Genomic DNA, 20319 nt, shown 5'->3' on the forward strand with positions numbered 1-20319 from the left:
CTGCATAGATGAGTGCACAAATTGTCGCAGGTGGCAGCAAGAATCGTAGGCGAGGAACTTGACCATGGCCGCGGAACAGTTTGTGCTGTGGCAAGTAAGTACAACCTGGCTGGACTTTCTTTTAATTCTGCTTCCGTTACTGCGAAATCTTTACACGATTCCCAATTAATCTCTGGTTCTCAAATCCTCTGGTTTATTTTGGCATAGGCTTCTGCCGCCAAAACAAAAAAAAACAAACGTCGGTGATAAAAAATGCTGATCCAGTGCAAAAAAACACTGGTCCAGTGGAAACATTCGCTGAACCAGCGGATTTTTAGCCGAAACCAGTAGAATAATCTCCTGGTTGATTTTGGTACGAGCTGCTGCCGCCGGAAAAAAAACCCGGACGTCAGCGATAGAAAACGCTGATCCAGCGTAAAAGAACACCAGTTCAGTGAAAAAATCCGCTGGACCAGCGAATTGTTTCCCAAAACCAGTACAATAATCTCCTGGTTGATTTTGATGCCCTGCCGCTTTTTCCAAACCAGCGAGAAAATTTTATGATTCTAGCAAAACTGATCCCCCAAACAGCGACATTTTTCACCAAACCAGTGTTTTTTTTCACTGGTTTGGTAGAATTTCATCGGTTTCCAAACCAGCGAAAAAAATTAGCGATTCTAGGTAATTTTTGTGCAGGCTGAGAAATTAGCGACATTTTTCGCTAGTTTTAGCGAACTTTATCGCGATTTGGCGATGGATCCCCTTTCCGTGCGTGCGAGCTTGTGGAAACGGTGGAAACCCATCAAAGCAACGAGCTTTTATTCTAAGCTCGGTAGAGCTCGGCAGCATTGCAAGAAGAAAAGAATTTTCTTGCGTACAAGTTTGCTTTCAGTTTTTCGACGAAAGCTTCTTGAAAACCACCTATCGCAAGTCCTATCAGCATTTCAGATATTGTTAGTTAAACAAACTGCTTACGAAAGCTGTTGGTCCTTATATCAATTCTACAGCAAATTTACAAAGGATTTTTACTTTATTAATGAAACTTTTTCATGTGTCTGTGTTGAACAACAGGAAAGTGAAATTTCGACGTATGTAAATCTAGTAAACATCCTCGTACTCTATGTGGTTTTGTTTTGCAAAGCAGGCGATTTTGTTATTGAGAATCACAGAATTTAAGTTCACAACGGAATTGTGAAAATAGAGAAAAAAAAATGATTTTTTTGTGAAACCTTTGTTTCCCTATTTGCATGTTATTTGCCGTAAAGATAAATATACAATATCGAAAAAAGTGCTGAAAAGTTGAACTTTTCAGAACTCAAATGGATGCTGCAAAGTTTTTCCAGCACTGTTATTTTTGGCGATGAAAAGTAGGCCGTTTCGTCATTCGAGAATGACAATAAGTAGTTTCACGACGGAATTGCAAAAAAAATCAATTTTGGTTTTCATCAATTCTATGACTAATCAGCGTAATTTGTTTTAAACAAACTCTGTATTCACTCACATGCTAACCTTCGTCCTGGGCCAACGGATATTCTTTCGAAGCCAATTCATCACAAAACACACACGACACAATTTCCACAAAGAAAAATAACTTTTATTTTCCGAACCGGCGTGACATTTCCGTTTCTCCATTTTCAACTTGTGAAAATTACGCATCGCCTACCATATTTTTACAAATACTTTTGCAGCGGCTCCCCCGTCACCTTCTCCACCTCCCGAATCGTCTTCTGCACCGCCTTCTCCACCTGCTGATTTTCGTCCTCGAGCAGTTCCGCCAAGAAGGGAATCGTTTCCGGCAGCAGCGGGGCAAAGTTTTCGCCAATCTTGCGCGCAATGTCCGTGCACGCTTCCAGCGCAAACAGTCTGATCTCCGGATCGTTGTTGCGGGTCTTGAGCAGAACCTGGTGGTTCAGTTGACGCCACAGGGTGTCATCGGCGACGGCGACCGCTAGCTGGGCAAGGCAGTCTACGACGAGGCGTCGGATTTCGCTGTCTTCGTGGACGATCGTGTTTTCCAGTTGGTCGGCGATCGGTTGGAGTAGGGTGTCGAAGCGCATCGAGTTGATGAAATTTTGGTTGTCGTTGACGAGGACGCTGAGGAGGGTGCGCAGGATGTACCGGATGAGGGTGCAGTTTTTGTGCGGGTCCGGGAAGAACAGGTCGGATTCGGTTTTGGCGGCGTTGGTCGCGTCCAGGAGTTTGGCGGCGTTGTCGATCAGCTCGCTAGCGAACAGAACAAAGAGATGTTTGAGGGCGTCTGCGGCGTGGCTGGACAGGTTGAAGAAGGTGATGGCGCGATCGTTGGTTGAGGAGTCGCGGTTGGCCCACTCGAAGACCTTGTAGTAGAGTGGGCGGAAGGTGCTTTCCGAGAGTTTGAGGATTAGGACGACGAACGCCTTGATGACGTGCTCCTCGGCGATGTCGATGGACTGGGGGAGGAACTTGGCTCCGGAGGCGTTGTCGCAGCGGAATTGGAGGGCCGAGAGGAAGAAGTCGGATAGTTCGGATTGCAGGGCGTTGAATTCGGAGGTTTGGATCGCGTTGAAGGAGGTCGAGAGGAGTTGCATGAGCGGGCCGATTCCATCGATGGCGCCCTCCTTGACGAGGTCGGTATAGCTTTGCTCGATGGCCGGGATGAGGAGACGGAGTGGGATTGACGCGGCGAGCTTTTCCCAGATCTGGACGAGGCGGGAGGTGACGTTTGAGAGGCGAGGATCTTCGTTACCGATCAGCTTCGCCTTTAGCTTGGAAATGCTGACGATGATCGACTTGAGATACGGGCTCAAGAAACGCGCCAGCGCGTCGACAATCTTCAAGATTGAAGTTACGATCGCGTGCGTAAGGTTGTCAAACGTCTCTTCGATTTGTACCTGATGCGCGATGAACTTGGTCAGCATTGGGATGTACTTCGGAAGGAAGGGGATTGCGTGAGCGCCAACGTTGACACTGACTTCACCAATGCACAGAATCAACGAAGCGAGCAGGTTCGGGTTGGGGTTCTTCTTATACTCGCGCAACTCGTCGATCAAGCCGGACAGGATCTCCTTGAACTGTGACGGGTTGTTCTGGGCCAATATCTTCGAGGAGAGCTTCAGCGTAAGGTACGCTTCTTGAGCGATCTTGAACTTGTACGCGGTACTTCCCACGACAGACTCCTCTTCGAAGATCCCCTTGATCAAGCTCATCAGTACCGGTAGCAAGTCCAGCAGCTTTTGGTGATGCGACTCGTCAAAGAACTCTTGACTGTACTGAATCTTCTTGTTGAAGATATCCAGCACCTTCAGCCGAATGACCAGCGTACGATGCTTCAACAACCCAGCGAAAACCGTGATCAACATGTCCGGTTCCAGCAGCGAAATCGTCCCCTCCAAAATCTCGTAACACTTGGCGATCGAGAACTCCCAGTACGCCAAGTCCCGCTCATTTCCCTCACTCCGCATCTTGTCCAACACCTTCGCGACCGTATTAATGTACGACAAACTTCCAACGATCAAGTCCCGGTAGCAAACCTTCATCCCGGCCGTCTCTTCCGCGTCCAGCAGCGCGATCTTGTTGATGACCTGCGTCGAACGGATCAACGTCCCCACAAACATGGTCGTCGAGTAGCGGTAGTGACGCAACTGTTTGTACGTGTGGCCTTCCACGCTAAAGATCTCCGCGTCCGCCAGGTCGATCTGCATACGCTCGGGAACCGTGTCGATCTTCAGCGGCAAGTCCTGAATGAACTGGACGAGCTTGGTGCACGTTTCAACGATCTCGGACGGGGCGAACTCGTGCGCGATGTTGATCGCGATCTCGAGGCGCTTGCTGAAGTTGGAGTACTCCGACTCGATCTTGTGCTTCTTCTTGGAACCCGATCGCTCCTCCGATTCTTCCTCCGCCTTCTTGCCACCCTTCACAACGTCCGACTCGAGCAGGACACCGAGGAACATCCAGAGGTACTCGGACGCCCCGAGCGTCTGCAGCAACTTGGAATACAGCGGCAGTCGGCGATGCTCCGGTACGTCCAAGATCACGTCCGAGAAGATCTTCAAAATCGGAATCACGCGGTCTTTGGTGTTCTTGTCGGACTTCCCGGCGGCCAGCGTCGGAACGATCGTTTCGATAATCTTCGAGATGATCTGGATGCTGTACACGTCGTCGTGACGCACGATCGACGATCCCATAAAGGTGAAGATTTCCATCATGTTGTGCAGGACCTGCTCCGGGACTAGGTGGGCCACGTGCGCCAACAGCAGCAGCGCGTGGTGATGCGTTTGAGGGTTCTGCGTCCCGCGGATGCACTGAACGATCAGTTCTACCTTGAACACGGCGTCCGCCACGGCGGTTTCGTCAACCTTCACGCTGCAATGCAGCAACAAAGACAAAATCATCTGCTTGACGTACTCCACGCCGGACTGCTCCTCAAAGTCCAGACAGTACTTCAGCACCTCGAACAGCTTCGGAACCAACAAACCCGCGTTCACCAACTGCTTCTTGTTCTGCAACAGCTCCAGCAGCGTAACTCCACACTTCCACTCCCTAACCGTGTAAACCGACTCCGTAGGCACCAACGCCCCCTTGCTTCTCCTGCCCTTCTTCTCGCCCTGCTGCACCTTCATCTCCTCCAACAACCCCATCACCAACTCCACGTTCAGCTTCAACCCCTTGACCATCTTCCCAGCAGCCGAGTTCGTCTCCGGATTCTGCGACATCGTCGCCGCCTCCACCACCAACCGCAAAATCTCCTCCCCGTACCGCTCCGAAAACGTCCCAAACAACTCCTCCCCAATCGCCTCGATCATCAAGATCGACGCCGACAAATGCCTTCGCTCCCTCCCCCACAGCGGCGCGTAACTCTTCAACGCCATCCGAACAAACTTCCCACACCGCTCGACCCGCACCAAATTGCTCGTCGTGTTCGGATTAATTCTCCCAATCAACAACTTAACCACCTTCGACTCATAAACCCCAAAGCCAACCCTCGCACGCTCCAGAATCTTAACGCCCCGCGCGACGGTCTTCACGAGCACGTCCTCGTCGTCCATTAGCTTCAGCACGTCCAGCACGCCCGCGGCCACGTACTCCGGAGTGACGGGGTTGACCACGCGCTCCAGCAGATCGGCGAGGATCTTTTCGAAGGACTGAGATTTGTCCAGGGAGAAGATCGTGAACAGAACCAGCGAGAGCTGCTCGCCGTCCATGGCGAGTTCTTCGCGGCGTTTGAGCAGCTTGCGGATGAACGAACGGTAGGTGGCGTCCAGTGAGGATTTCTCGCTGGAGCTGATCGTTTGGAGGGTTTCCAGGGCGCACTCGCGGATCACCGAGGATGAAGAGGTCAGTCCGAGCATGATGTAGTGCAGATGGATTGGTTGTAGGGTGAACGCTGAAAGAAAAGATTTAGTTAACTGTCGGTGATCGAAATGTTAATATCGAGAAATCTCAATTCTCAAAGTATAAAAAAATACTTTCATGAATCTCTATTTTTTTTATAAATTTCATAAATTTTATAAATTCAATAATTTTCATTAATTATCCCATTTTTAAATTTTTTATAAATTTTAAAATTTTTTATGAATTTTTAAAATTTTATGAATTTCATATATGTCTAAAATTTCAATTTTCAATTTCAATTAGTGTTTAGGCCGATGCAAATATTTAAAAAAGTTTTTGTCCCTCGGCCCTGGCCAAGGTCAAGGGGGGGGGGGCAAAAAAATAAAAAAATATAAAAATTTAAATAACAAGCCATAGTCTTCACATTTCAATGAAAAAAGTGTTTTAAAATGCATTTTACACTAGTTCAGTTGTTTTGCAATCATTAGTTTTCAAAAAATCTAAGATCTGACAAAAACAAAAATTGTATCGAAAAAAAAGATTTTGCATCGAAAATTTTCAAAAAATCTTAAGATTTTTAAATAAATCCAAACATGCTTAAAAATGATTTTAAACGCAGGAGAATGTATTTTAATTTGATTACAGCTGGTTGCACTTGAATTTTCATTGAAATTTTGAAGTTTGTTGTAAAATATTTTTTTTGCCCCCTGATTTTTCGGGCCAATTTTGAAGGGGGGGGGGGGGGGGGTGACAAAAACTTTTAAAAATATTTGTACCAGCCTTATTAGTAAATAATCAATTTACAATTTTGTGTTTCTTATAACCTAATAGAGTTTTGGAGTTCCTTTCAACTATGGTTTACACTATAATTCATTTAGATGTAATTGGATATTCTAACAATGGATTTGGCAAGAGAAGGAAAAATAAAAAATAAAAAACCTTCGAGATTTGCTAAGGAAAAGGATAGAAATAGAAAAAGCTTAAAACTAAATCACAGTTTGTGTTGTCTGTTGACGTCGAAAAACTTCGCTGCACAAGACAGCTTATCCGTTGTAGATGTACTTCATCATCAGCTCACTGAGAGCTTGGAATTGTTCTGCCTTGTTTCGGCAGGCACGAAAGCGCGTGAGCATCTCACCAGCAAGGGCGAAAAACTCAGGAAGCGTGAAGAGATCATCACCGGTAACATCAGCTTGTCCCGGGGGAGTACCGACGCCAGAAGCGGCTACTCTAGCGTACGAACCTCCCCAACCGGGAGGGAACGCTGGTTTGGTTGATGGTACCGCTCCGCCGCCAGCTGCTGCAGCGTTCGAGCTCGAAGTCTTCGGAGGTTGGCGGGACGCTGGCGCTTTCTTCTTCTTGTCCTGCTCCTCGAGGTACTTTTTCCGCGCGGCACAGCCACGGAAATTCGCCGTGTGGTTTCCACTACAGTTCGCGCACTTGACGCGCGCTTTGTGCTGCTGGGCGTTTACCCCCAGCTGGTCTTTCCGCGGAAGATTGCACCTTTCGGTGAAGTGGGTCTCACCGCACTTTACGCACCGGGGCGAAAGGTTACAGTTTCTTGAACAGTGTCCGAATTTTTGACAGCGGTGGCATTGCGCTGCGTCGGTCGGATTCTTCGTGTAGAATCGCCACGTCACGAAGAAGCCGTCCAGTGCTTTGATCCGCCGTAGGTCCTGTATTTTGACGGACCCACGATCGAAGTACAGGAGGTACAATGTGTACGTACCTGTGACCGTTGTCGATTTCGAGAGCACCTTAACCTCTCGAGGATTAATCTTGATGCCCGACAGGTGTTCTTTCAGGTCGGAGATCGGGCGGTCCGGATATCCCTGAAGGACGATCTTCACTGGGACCTTCTCTGCAGGATCAAATGTGAAGAATTTGAAGTTTCGCAACTTCAACTTCTTCACCACCAGGTCGAAATTCTGTTTATTGTGCGTAATAACTTGCACTGAAGTTTTACTAATTTTGAGACAATATTGGAGTCCCTCAAGCAACTCGTCAATATCGTCTGCCAACGTTTCCAAAACAAAAATTGGAGGTGGTCGTCGTTCCTTCGGAGAGTTACACTTTTTCTGCTTTCCTTGCCTGCGCGCAAGTTCATCATCGTCATCGTCGTCGTCAGCATTGCTGCTGTCACTGGCGGTGTTGTTTTCTTCTCCACTCAGCATCTCAAATTCGTTGCTGGTGGGAACGTTGGAAGTGGTTGTTGTCGTGGTGCTGGTGGACTGCTGCTGCTGCTGCTGCTGGCCGGAAGTGCTTCCGGATGCCCGGGTCGATTGTCTCGTCCGTACAGGGGACTCACGTGGACGGTATGACACGTGTAAAAACGATGGATCGGTGACGTCACTGGGCACGCTCCCGTGCGCGATGGCGGTCGATGCGGCGTTGGTGTGTTTACCTTTCTGCACTCTGCCGGTAGATGAGCTTCGCGGGTTTTTCGAGGCCGCACTCGAACTGCCACGGCCACGGCCGGCCCTTGGCATGCTAGAGCAGCAAACTCGCGGGTAATCACGGTAAATTACGGCGAAAAAATCGAAAACTTTGAAGAGCTCCGAACACTTGACTGTTGCTGGCTGGTGTTGCCAGTCCCGATGATGATGTCTAAAATTTCTAAATCTTCTAAACATTTCAAAATTTCTACAATTTCTAAAATTTTAAAACTTTTATGAATTAAAAAAAATCATACATTTTATAATCTTTATAAAATTTAAAAATTTCTCAAACGTCAGAAATTTTCAAAAAATATATATTTTTTTAAAATCACATGATATAATTTTAAAATCACATAAATTTCTTAAATTTTATAAATTTTTAAAATTTCCATGAACTTCTGAAATTTTATAAAATTTTTAATATATAAACTTCTAAAAATAACTTTAAATTTCTAAAATTTTGTAAATTTGGTAAATTTTTAAAAGTTCTATAATTTTATAAATTTCTTAAGTTTCATTTTTTTTAATTCGTAAATTAAAAAAAAATCCTAGGTATCCAAAATTTCTAAAATTTCATAAATTTCATTATTTTCTAAAATTTTATAAATTTTTAAAATGTAATTAATTTCTTAAATTTTATATTTTTTTATAACATTTAACTAACTTATAAAATTTAATATCTTTAATTTTCAAATTTCTAAAATTTCATAAGATTCTGAAAGATCTAAAATTTATATTTTTTTAGGTTTAATTTTTTTTATTTTTCATTAATTTATAAAATTTCCTAAATTTCGAAAATTTTCTAAATTATTTAAAAATAATATTTTTTTATTAATTTAATAAAATTAATAAATTTTATAAATTTCTAAAATTTCATAAATTTTATAAATTTTAAGAAATTGTCTAATGTCATAAATGATATAACCTTTTAAAATTTCACAAGAATTTAAAAATCAAAAAAAAAATTTAAAGCATCTTAAAAATCAAAACATAATATATTTTTGAAATTTAAGTTTTTTTTTAATTTAATTTTAAAAAAAAATAATAGATTTATAAACTTTCATAAATTAATGAAATTTCATAAATTTTATAAATTGTATAAATTTTTTAAGTTGTATAAATTGCTTAAATTTAATAAATTACTCTAATTTAATAAATTCTAGAAATTTCACAAATTTCATTAATTTTTCAAATATTATAATTTTTTCAAATATTAAAATTTTTTCAAACATTATAAATTTTCCAAATTTTATAAATTTCTAAAATTTTATAAATTTCAAAGATTTTAAATGAATTTAAAATCTTAAATGATAGAAAAAAATAAAGGTTTAAAAACATTAAAAAAAAGCCTCAAAAATTGAATTAAGTTCCTAAATTTTTTGAAAATTTTGAAATATTTATTTTAAGAATTTATTTTTTTTTTAAATCTTGAAACTTTGGTATTCTTGAATTTTAAAATAATAGAAAATACAATTTTCAAAATGTTATTTTCTTTGTATTTTGTGTTTTTCAAAAGTTTTGAATTTTTCAAAGGCTGCTCTTAAGTGATTTAGATTTTATGAATCCAAGATTTCAGCCAAAATGGCGGTACTGAAAAAAAAAAACTTTGGATAATCGAGGCAAGTTTGGACTGCAAATGAAATTTATGAAATAAATATTGTTTTTGTTTGATTTTAAATTTTTGAAACTATTTTTAGAATTTTTATTTTCTAAATTATTGAATTTTTCGATTCTGGAATTATTAAATTTTAGATATTACTTTTTTTATTTTTTGAAAGGATTTGAACACGTCAACCGTTATTTGTCGACTGTAATATTTCGTTCGTGTCATGTACGATGTGTGATGTGATTAGACAGCTTCCCGTAAAAAATACTCACAAATTTGCGCCAGCATGGCATTCACCAGTCGAAAAGCTCGAACCTGCAGCTCCGGCGAAATCACAACCGCATCCTTGCTGTCATCTCCAGCAGCCTCGATCAAGTGCGCCGAGTAGAACCCGAGCAGGAACTCAACCCTGCGCTCCGGTTCGGGGTACAGCTTCTTCAAGAACTTGCTGATCTCCTTTCCGTAGACCGTCTTGACCGTTTTGTGCTCCTCTTTGATCGAGAAGTACCGCTCAACCAGCAGCGCAAAGATCTTCAACTGCAACCGCAGCGACTCCGTCTGGTTGGTCAAGTCCAGGTGGCCCGTTTTGAACTGTACGCGATCGATCAGAAATCCGGTCACGATCACGTGAATGTCCATCGGCAGCCGGTTCTTCTTGAGGCAGCTGAGGCTGGACGACGGAGCGTACTTAAACTTTCCGCTCAGCATTCGCAGCGCAAAGTCAAGAACTTTGGTTGCCAGCGGGAGTGGCGCTTCTTTGGGCAGTGACGACGTCACAAGCAACACGTTGAAGCAGACCTGGATGGCGTGGAAGTGCGTGCCGGTTCCGAGCATTTCTTCCAGGGTTTCGAGCAGCGATTGGCAGTCAACGTTCTCCATTTTGTTGACGGACAACATGAGGACGTTGTACTTGCGGCTAAATTCCGTTGCGAGGACCTGTTTCGCGATCGCGGCACCAATCGGATCGTCTTCATCGGGAAACAGAAACGGGTAGATCGCGATGATCACCTTGTTCAGGTTAGTCCCAGAGTAGAGGCGCTTGTCCGTCAACAGGTTGATCAGCTTCGGCGTGATTCCCTCCCAACGCTCCGTGTCCCTCAAACATTTCAAACTCAACTTGACCAGCTTCGTAATCAGTTCATCCTTTCCAATCAGCTTAACCAGCTCCCCGGCGTCCAACTTCAACACTTCAGCGATCACATCACAATTATCGTCCTCCAATCGCTCCTTCAAGCTGTCCTTCAGCAAATCGCAATTCCCCTCCCCCTTCAAGCTAATGTTCTGGAAGTTCTGCACCAAATACCGCACCGCATCCACCCGCCGATCAACGTCATAGTGAAACAGGTTCTCAAACACATTCGTGTCTTGCTCACTGTACGAAGCCTGCATCAGGAAGCCAAGCACATTCCGGAGCGCGTTCCGCTTGTTCTGCGAAAAGTGACCCCGCATGGTGCGCTTCACGACGCGATCGAACGCCGCCGGGTACTGGTTCTCCAGCGCTTTCAGAAAGTCCGAGTACCACCGCGTCACGCACTCGTCCTTGCGCTCAAAGTCCTCCTCGTCCGAGTCCAGGCTGATGATCTCCGACGAGGACGAGCGGTCGTCGCTGGCGGAGGGTAAGTCGCCTGTAATGAATGCAGAAAAGAGAGAGTTTACTTTATTTTTTGTTTACATTTTAGGTGATATTATGTAACATCAAAATAATCCAGAAGAAGGGGTCTTCTCTAACACGGACGTAAACTTCCAGTACCTGATTGGCATCATCAACTTTGATTTGTTAAATTAATGACATGCTCTTCAACATCACGTATTTTCCATCGGTAAATTTGTAATTGTTAATTAGTCGCATAGCTTCAATAAAGAAGGTTTGAAAAACATTTTATGGTATGCGAGACTTGGCGAAAAACGCTATCCTGTATCTTAGGGGTCGTGCATAAACCACGTGGTCTCCTTAGGGGGGGGGAGGGGGTCCGAAATCCGACCGAAAAAAACCATGAAAAGCCATGGGGGGGAGGGGGGGGGGTCGACGGCTGACCACGTGACCTTTAAAAAAAATCTTTTCTTAAAAACAAAAAAATACGCGCTTTGAAATTACTAATATGCATACATTTTTTGTTACACTTCAAAACCATACAATTATTGTGTTTAAAATTATTACTTATATTTCAATGTCATAATATTTTCCAATTCAATATTGAATTATATATTTCGGCAGATTCATATTAATACTTTGAGCCTGTTATTGAATGTACACTTTTTAATACTCATGTAACTACGTCTTGCAAAAGTTTAAAAGCTGTTAAAAAAAAAAGTGACAGTATCCAAATTTAATATACCCTAAAAAATGCGTACCAAAATGCAAACACAATTTCATTTTTTTTTTTTGATGCTATCAAGTAGCTGAAAATGTGCTTGCAAATTTGCATTGAAAGTAGATTTAGTCTTCGATAGTTCTATTTTGGAACAACTTAAAAAATAAATATTGCTGACAATTTTATAAGATTTTCGCAACAAGGCAAAAAACTAAATATGTATAAAAATGATTCTCTGCGAAAAAAAAAAATTCAAAATCTCAGATCTTAGCTAATTACCGTAGCTGGTCCTATAAGTGATCGAAGAATCTTAATCGAAAGATTTCCTTTTGACACCTAAAACAAACTCAAGATATCTTGTATCTCCTCTCTCATGCAATATTTTTTTAAGTACAAAGAAACTAAAAACCCCAATTTCAGGATTATCGCGCAAAATTTCAGTTTCACTACCTCATTTGCAAGTGAAACGTCTAACATTAAAAAATAACCAGTAACGGAAAAACTAACGATACATACTTTAAGATTTACCAAAAAATTTGATGAATATTTTGGTCTAAAATATATTCCTTATTTCATGGGTTACACAATTCGGATTGTTATATTACATAACATTTCATAAAATACACGTTTACTATCCATCGTCAAAGTTGTAGGTATTTTTTTTAAGTTTTTTTTTTTTATGTTAATAGGGACCATCTCTTGAGTTTAAGAGAAACATGGGCAAACATTTTAGATTTTTAGAGAAAAAAAACGAGCTTCAAGCAAACATTGTTTTTGTTTCTCAATTAATTTAAAGATTAAAAAATAGGGGCCAAAGGTGCCCTTTCCTGAAAATATTAGTTTTTCTTTAAGCTGAGAAAATATACTATACCCTCAAGTTCATATTTGAGATAAAACCACTCAAATATAAAGACACATTAAAATAGTTTAAGTTTTAAAGAGTCACTTAATTTTTAAATGCCGATATCAATTTGTGAAATAAATTTCAATACAATGCCGTTAAAGATCAACATAAATAAAACTCCTTAAAAAAGATGGAACGGTATTTTCAACTCGCTGGTTCTCGTGCATAACTCAACCAACCGGGACATTTTTTTTGAGTGAATTCTAAGGATGTCTAGATGATCCTTAAACTTTGCAGAACTCGATTTAATCAAATCTGTAATTTATGCGATCAAAAACGTCGTTCCAACTTTTGTTTGCTATACTAAAAAAATCGCCCGAAAATCCGCGGAGACAAGCCCGAAAACCTGTGAGTTGAAGTTACCGTTCCAACGTTTTAGGGAGGTTTTGGCATCCGTGTATATTGGACATGCGTTGGGCGTCCCAGTGTTAATAATTTCCAAGATATTGAAAAGATTGAAAAATTAACTTATTTTTTTTTTTTTTTTTTTTTTTTGAGGTAATATCTCAGCAACCAAAATCAAAAATCTTAAATCGTAGATAATTGCCTATTTAAACAACTGAAAAAAAATGTAAAATAAATTCCAAATTTTAGCTCAATCTTTTTTAAATTTATCAAAACACGTAGTCGATAGCAAAATCAATTTAAAGTAAAAGTAAGACTTAAACAATTTGGATGTCCATGACTATAAGAATGATTTTTAGCGCGTTGTCTACAACTTTTCCAAAGACACGAAATCGATTTCCGAGCAATTCTATACAAAATCGGTATTTATTCTTAAATTTTAATTTTTGATTTTTTTAATCCGTCTGAAACCTTTTTTGGTGCCCAAGCCATTTTGCATCATTAGTTTGTCCATATAGTTTTCCATACAAAATTGGCAGCAATGAAAATTAAAAAATCTGTATCTTTTGAAGAAATTTTTGGTCGATTTGGTGTCTCCGGCAAAGTTGTAGGTATGGATAAGGACTACACTGAAAAAAAATGATAAACGGTAATTTACTTTGCTGATTTTTAATTTCACTTTTTGTCACTAAAACATGATTTGCAAAAAAACACTATTTTAATTTTTTTTAATTTTGCCAACTTTTCAGAAATTTCCAGAACGGGCAAAAAATCGTTGTTTGAGTTATGAATTTTTGAATCAATACAAATTAAAAAAAATCGAAATATTGACCGCAACTTAATTTCAATTTTATTTTTCGATGTAAAATCGAATTTGCAATCTAAAAGTACATTTGTAAAATTTTCATAGTTATAGCTATTTTTAGGTAACTTTTTTTAAAAATAGTTGCAGTTATTAATTTAAAAAATGTAGTGCCCATGTTTGCCCAATTTTGAAAAAAAATATTTTTGAAATGCTGAGAAAATTCTTTGTTGCTTTGTTGCTGAGATATTGCCATGCAAAGATTTTAAAACAGAAAAATGGATGTTTACTACCCAAACAACCCATAATTTTCTTATGTCGATATCTCAGCAACTAGGTAATGGTGCGATTTTCAATGTTTATAAATAAAACTATCGTGAAATTTTCCGATCTTTTCGAAATCAATATTATCAAAAAAAAATTAAGACTGACATTTCAAAAGGTCGTAATATTGAATGTTTGTCCCTGTCTCTGATTCTTGTATGGAGAAAAAAATTAAACAGCTCGACTTTTTTGGACACACTGAATCATTGGAATCAATCATGCTTAATTAAAATGAAAAGTTGCTTTAGTTTGGATTTTTATGAATGTTTGGAATAAAATAAATATTAACTAGGAGCTTTCATAACTAGATATTTCCTTAAAATAAAATGAAAATATTTTTTTCCTGAAACAAAACTTTTCTATTTAATTAATTTCGATTTTAAGAAAATATTTAAAAGCGCATTTAAATTAAATCATGAATGCTGTTTATATATCAAAATAGCTTTAATTCTTAAAGCATATTTATTCTGGATGCAATTAATTGCACTGCAATTCCATAATTTTGTATACATATGTTTTACTTAGTTGCTTGTTTTGTTGAGAATAGTTTTTACTTTCTGTACCATTTCAATAAATTGTTATTATTTACCTTAAACTTTGTGATATCATACTTTTTCACACTTTTAAGTGAATTTCGGTTTTTTTTTATATATGATTAAATTGGTTTTAATGGTGTTACAGCACCTACACAAATTAAAATGTTTTCTATTTGACCCAATGTCACCCCCTCTAAAGAGTGAGTTTCAGTTAATTTTAAAACGATTGGCATTTATGAACGGTGTGATTATACTAGCCATATTCTGGGAAAATGTTGGTAAATTCAGGAGCATTCCCCAACATTATTTATTTCGATATAATTTGAAATGTTTTTTTTTGTGTTAAAATAACAACAGTAATATCGTTTTTTGACCAAAAGTCACCACCACTGACGGTACATCATTTGTGGATAAACATTTTTGAAATCTATACTTATTTTGTTTTTTTTTAAAGATTTTTCACCTGGGAGGAAAAAGACACGTGGCCATATAGGGGGGGGGGGGGTTTGCGTGAAACCACGAAAAACCATGAGGGGGGAGGGGGGGGGTCAAAAATTCTCCAAAAAAAGGCCACGTGGTTTATGCACGACCCCTTATCAACATCGGCTTTTGCATCTTTGAAGGCATATTTGGCCTTGGCATTACTTCTCCTTTGTTCGCAGCCAATATCGCGTTGAATTCATTTCTTTTAACGCCTCATGCTTGCCCCCCGTTTGGCTTCCAGGTTTAGTTCTGCCCTTTTAAAATCGGAAATGGTTATCTTTTCTTGTTCACTGCTTGCTCGCAAAAGATCATAGTTAAATGAAAATGATGTTTCTCGACTTTGCAGACATGCAAATAAAAAATCAAAAAACTTAAACCGAGATTACGATATGTTAAATGTCAGGCAAAAATCACTGTTTTTGATTTTTTTGGAGTCAACATCATCGTTGTGAAAAAAAACTTAACCGTCTCCACTGCCCGGTTATAGGACATATCGACGCTAACTTTCAAATGTTTATTTGTCCCCCAAAAATCCGTAATCGTGAAACAGAGTTGCTTTGGAGAATTTGAACGGTTCGCGTCGCGGTAAACAAGCCGGATTTTCGTTGCCGTTTCCGTCTATGTTTCCCCCCCGATTGTGTGTGTTTTTCGGTCCGAGCGGTTTCGCGTTTTCGCATTTTATTTTGTTTTATCTTTCCACAGCCGGCTGTCTAAGATTGAATCATTTATGCTAAACTCAACACCAAATAACCGGGAATAACCTCATCCGCATCCTCCGACTGTTTGCCTTGAGAATGCATAATACATCACATCATTAAACAAAATTTATTGATTATTGGGTCGCATCATCATCCTTTATGATGAATCCTGGCCATTACCCTTTCCCACTAACAAAATCCCAAGTAGAAGTAGTTTTCCGGCACACGCGGGGGTGTGGATATCGTATAGAACCCACCCTTTGTAGCAGCCTGTGCTAACTAACATTCCCGTCCCGTTCCCTCGAGATCTACAAACTGACATGGCGGGCGCCGTTGGTGGCCAATGACTGTTACCTATTTGCTTCAGATCTAGTTTTAATGATCTTGATGTTTTATCTTTTCAACGCATTCATACATGCTGTTGATAAGGGAAACACCATTAGATCGTTTAAGCGTATGGTCAGTTGTATTGATAGGATATTACGGTCCTGTTCAGCAACGGAGAAGGACAACCATGGGTGGTCTCTCATGCTCATGCTCATGCTCATGCTCAAATCCGTAATCGTGAAACATTTTTGAAAAAAAAAAATTAAACCAGGATTGAATGAGACTTCTGATGAGAATTCTTAAAAAATATTTAATTTTTATTTTATACTGGATACATTAAATTGTCAATCTTCAAGCTTTTTCAGAAGATGTAGACATTCTGTTGACAAATATGATTATTGGGGCATGTTCCGGTGGGCGTACTGTGGTCGAATCCCAAATATGAGCTATATTGAACGTAACAGAAGCTGGCTTTCCGCCTTTGATTTTAGATGGGATTTAACCCGTAGAAAGATATTTTTTGAAAAAATAATTAAATTATCAAAATATTCAGAAATGTTTCAAAAATCTTAGTTTCAGAACTTTTTTGATTTTCATAGTTTATTCTTAAATGCTTCAATTTTTAAATTTTTAAATTCTTAAATTCTTCAATTTTTAAATTCTTAAGTTCTTAAATTCTTAAATTATGAAATTCTGAAATTCTTAAATTCTTAAATTCTTAAATTCTTAAATTCTTAAATTCTTAAATTTTTAATTCTTAAATTCTTAAATTCCTAAATTCTTAAATTCTTAAATTCTTAAATTCATAAATTCTTAAATTCTTAAATTCCGCTATTTTAAATTCCTTATTTTGAATTCAAACATTTTTAATTTTGAAAAAAATATTGTTTTTGAATGTTAGCAATTGGCAAGGTAAATTATAAAAATATTTGAATTTTCGAATTTCTTAATTTCAGATTTTTTTAAACATTTGAATTTCGACTTGTATTATTCAGAAATTTGCTATTAAATTTTACTATTGAAACAATTCAATGATTTAAAATGCTTTCAAAATGCAGATATTTTGCAAGCAAATTGAGCGCTTCCCAAACACGGACGGGAATGTCAAATACCTAATTTGAGGGGAAAATCACCCAAGCACCGCAAAAAGGAGGAGAAGTAGAGGGCCAACCTAAATATAAAAGAACGCGTGTCAGTGCTCAGACCCATCATTCACGTCTCAGACGTCGGACCGGCCAGACCAGCAGCAGCAGGAGAGAGAGAGGGACCAGAGCAACAAAAGAAGCGCACATTGCTTTCTCGACAATCTCTCTATGGCCGGACCGTTGGGATCCTCTGAGGAAGAGGGTGAGGATTGCCCAATTCTTCTGAGTTGCCCTCACCCCTTGTCCAACCCAGGCCTTTCAGGAACACATTTTGGTCTTCAGGGCGACGGATTGCACAGCTTTTTGAGGCTGCTGTGACATCACTACTTTGACTTTTGTAAATAACTGCTCTGCTCTAACATGCAAAATGTCCTAGCATCCCGATGACCGGTGGTGCTCGATCCGTGCTTCAATCATTGAAGCTCTGCGAAGCACCACCAGAAAAATGAATAAAAACATCGCATCACATCCTCAGTGCTCTGCAGAGCACAAAATGGTACTTTTCAGGGCCGCAAAATACACCACAATAAAGATTTTTTTATTTATAATTCTGGTCTAATTTGCATAACTAGCGTGTGTATGCGTGTATGTTTTTACGAGTGGATAAAAATGCTTAACCTAAAACGACTCTCTCAGCTTACTTGAATTAAATTTCGGCAAGATTGAGTCTACAAAACCGCGATAATCTTACGAACGGAACGGAGACTTCAAACTGTTCTAGGTACTAAAAGTTTACGTCCGCATTTGGGAAGCACGTGACTTCAAGTTAAATTTGATTATTGCTTTTGAAAGTTGACCTAGGAAATGTCTCACCTGCCGTCGTGCCCTTGTGAAAGTACGAATCCAGCACGCTCTGAATGACCACCCTGGCTTCATCCTCCGTCAGCGTAATCTCCAGTAGCAACCCTTCGCAGAACCGCTTGCAAAGCTCCAAATCTTCATCCTGACGGCAAATCTTGCTCAAGCACTTGCCCAGAACAGCGCGCAACAGTGTGACCACACTGACGCCCTCCTGCTTAACACGTCCCAGCGCCTGGGGCAGCCACTTGGCACTCATAATGGTGGCAATCACCGCGTCCGACAGCTCCCCGATCTGTTCCTGCTGGGTCTGCAGAATTAGAACCATCAGCATGACGGCGTTTCCGGTCAGCGAAGGATGCATCTGGACGGCAAGCCGTTGCAGAATCTTCTCGAGCGTCTTCTTCGCCAGCGTGGCTTTGGAGACGAGGTGACCCACGATCATGTAGCTGGCCGCGGTGAAATCCAGCGCCTTCGAGCTGAGTCCTTTGACCAGGGTTTTGATGATCGCTACTACGAGGTTCTCCCCGACTTGGTCCGCTCCGTCCAGCACTCCGATCGTCGTTGTGCAGTAGAAGGCAATCATGGCTTGAAGCACGTTCGCACGGTTGTCCAGCTCGGCCACGGCCTGCTCTAGGAACTCTCCGTAACTGCGCAGAAATCCAAGCGATCCTGCGGCGTGGTTCACAATCGACTTCTTCGCCAACGGAGCGCCGCTCTTCTTAACGCCATGCAGCCACGCAAACGGATCATTCTTGCCGGCAATGTGCAGCACCTGGACGCACCGCACAAAGATCAGCGTCTCATGGTACGGCAAAATCAAATTAACAAAATCCGCCCGGTTAAACTCATGGATCGAATACCGCCGAATCAACCACTCCAAACACTTGTGCGCCGGCTGTAGCATAAAGTACGGTGACAGGTGGAAGAAGAACTTCCGGATGCTTGCGTCCAACTTCCGGTTCAGCTCCTTGTTCTCCACCGAACGCTGCAAATCGATCGACGTCTTCCCGAACAGCGTGTCCTCAAACTGCAAAAACGCCAAGTTTAACTGGACCAGTTCCTGCAGCCCGCTGATGCCGATGTCGTAAATCACCTCCCGGTCCTTGCCGGCGGCCGCCTGGGCGTCAAACAAAATCGAAGGCTTCTTGCGCGAGTCGTACAGGGCCGAGGTCGCCGGAACCGCCAGCCGCTGCAGCTGGGCTGCCAAACTTGTACTCATCGTGATGCGCCTGAAATGATTGCATTTTAACTTACTGCTTTTGGCAAATAATTAATTCTTACCTTTTTCAGCAATTTACCACCAAAAAATCACAAATTCTATCAAAATTAAACCCGAAAAGCAACAAAATTCCAAAACTCGAAGCAAACACGTGAATCGCGGCGCGGCGGATTTATTTGTTGTGACAGTTCTCTCCCCTTTTTTGTCTGCCCTCGTGCACGCGAAGAAGGAGAGAAACGACAAAACGCGAAAATAAACAGGGAAGTTCAAAAAGTTCCCTAGATCAGTTTTAGCCAGGGCGCAAACCACTTTCGTCAAGGTGGGGGTGACACCTGTTGGATTCGAGTGGAGTTATATAATAATTACGCAACGATAGCACAGATGTCGCTCGCTGCGATGCGATGAACAAACAATGAAAAGAATCATGCGTCTCCATTTTGATTTGCAATTTTGTTCCACAAAATGATGATCTGAAAAATATTCTTTTATTTATGATGTAATTCAAAATTGAAAATTTGAAGACCACGTGATAATGTACGATACCGACGGATAATTTTGTCTAGTGCGTCCATCCCGGGATTTCTCGAGATATAATAAAATTTCCGTGAATTTCAGGAATTTTAAAATTTTATCCCGGTTTTCCCGAAATTGGAACATAATCATATATATTAGGGTGGGTCATTTTTTACGAAAGTGCTCGGATCCGGCTGAAATAAGGTCCATCTTGTAGAGGGTACCCATAGGGACTCTCATACCAAATTTGAGCTCATTTGGTTGAAAACTGGCTTGTCGCTCGGGGGTTAAAGTTTACATGGAAATTACTATGGGAAATGTGTGATTTTACTTCAAACGCTCCTACAAGCTAAGCGACAAACTTTAGTCCACACTTACACTAGGTAGCCGTGTCGGGGGTGGTCCAAGGAACATTTTCTCTAAGGGTTCATGGTCATCCGTTCAACCCTGAGCAAAGCCGAAACATCCGGCGACGCCGGAATCCTTTAAAATCTCAGTTTTGATGGTCAGCGCATACTACGAAACTAAGATTGCATCGTGTGACAGAATGAGAAACACGACGCCAAACGTCAAC

The 20319-nt window shown here is 40.7% G+C and overlaps 1 protein-coding gene across 1 annotated transcript; it reads right to left on the reverse strand.

Moving 5' to 3' along the window:
- Nucleotides 1–1512: 1512 nt before the first annotated feature.
- On the reverse strand, nucleotides 1513–19387 carry LOC6033753 (HEAT repeat-containing protein 1 homolog). The gene is made up of 4 exons (XM_038253097.1): nucleotides 19295–19387; nucleotides 18026–19242; nucleotides 9609–10961; nucleotides 1513–5344 (listed from the first exon to the last, which is right to left on the reverse strand). Exons 2-4 carry the CDS (start codon nucleotides 19230–19232, stop codon nucleotides 1650–1652), a joined length of 6255 nt encoding a protein of 2084 aa, XP_038109025.1. The 5' UTR covers nucleotides 19233–19242; nucleotides 19295–19387; the 3' UTR covers nucleotides 1513–1649.
- Between the last annotated feature and the right edge of the window lie 932 nt (nucleotides 19388–20319).

Source organism: Culex quinquefasciatus, chromosome 2, assembly GCF_015732765.1.
Source record: "Culex quinquefasciatus strain JHB chromosome 2, VPISU_Cqui_1.0_pri_paternal, whole genome shotgun sequence".
NCBI classification, from domain to species: Eukaryota; Metazoa; Arthropoda; class Insecta; order Diptera; family Culicidae; genus Culex; species Culex quinquefasciatus.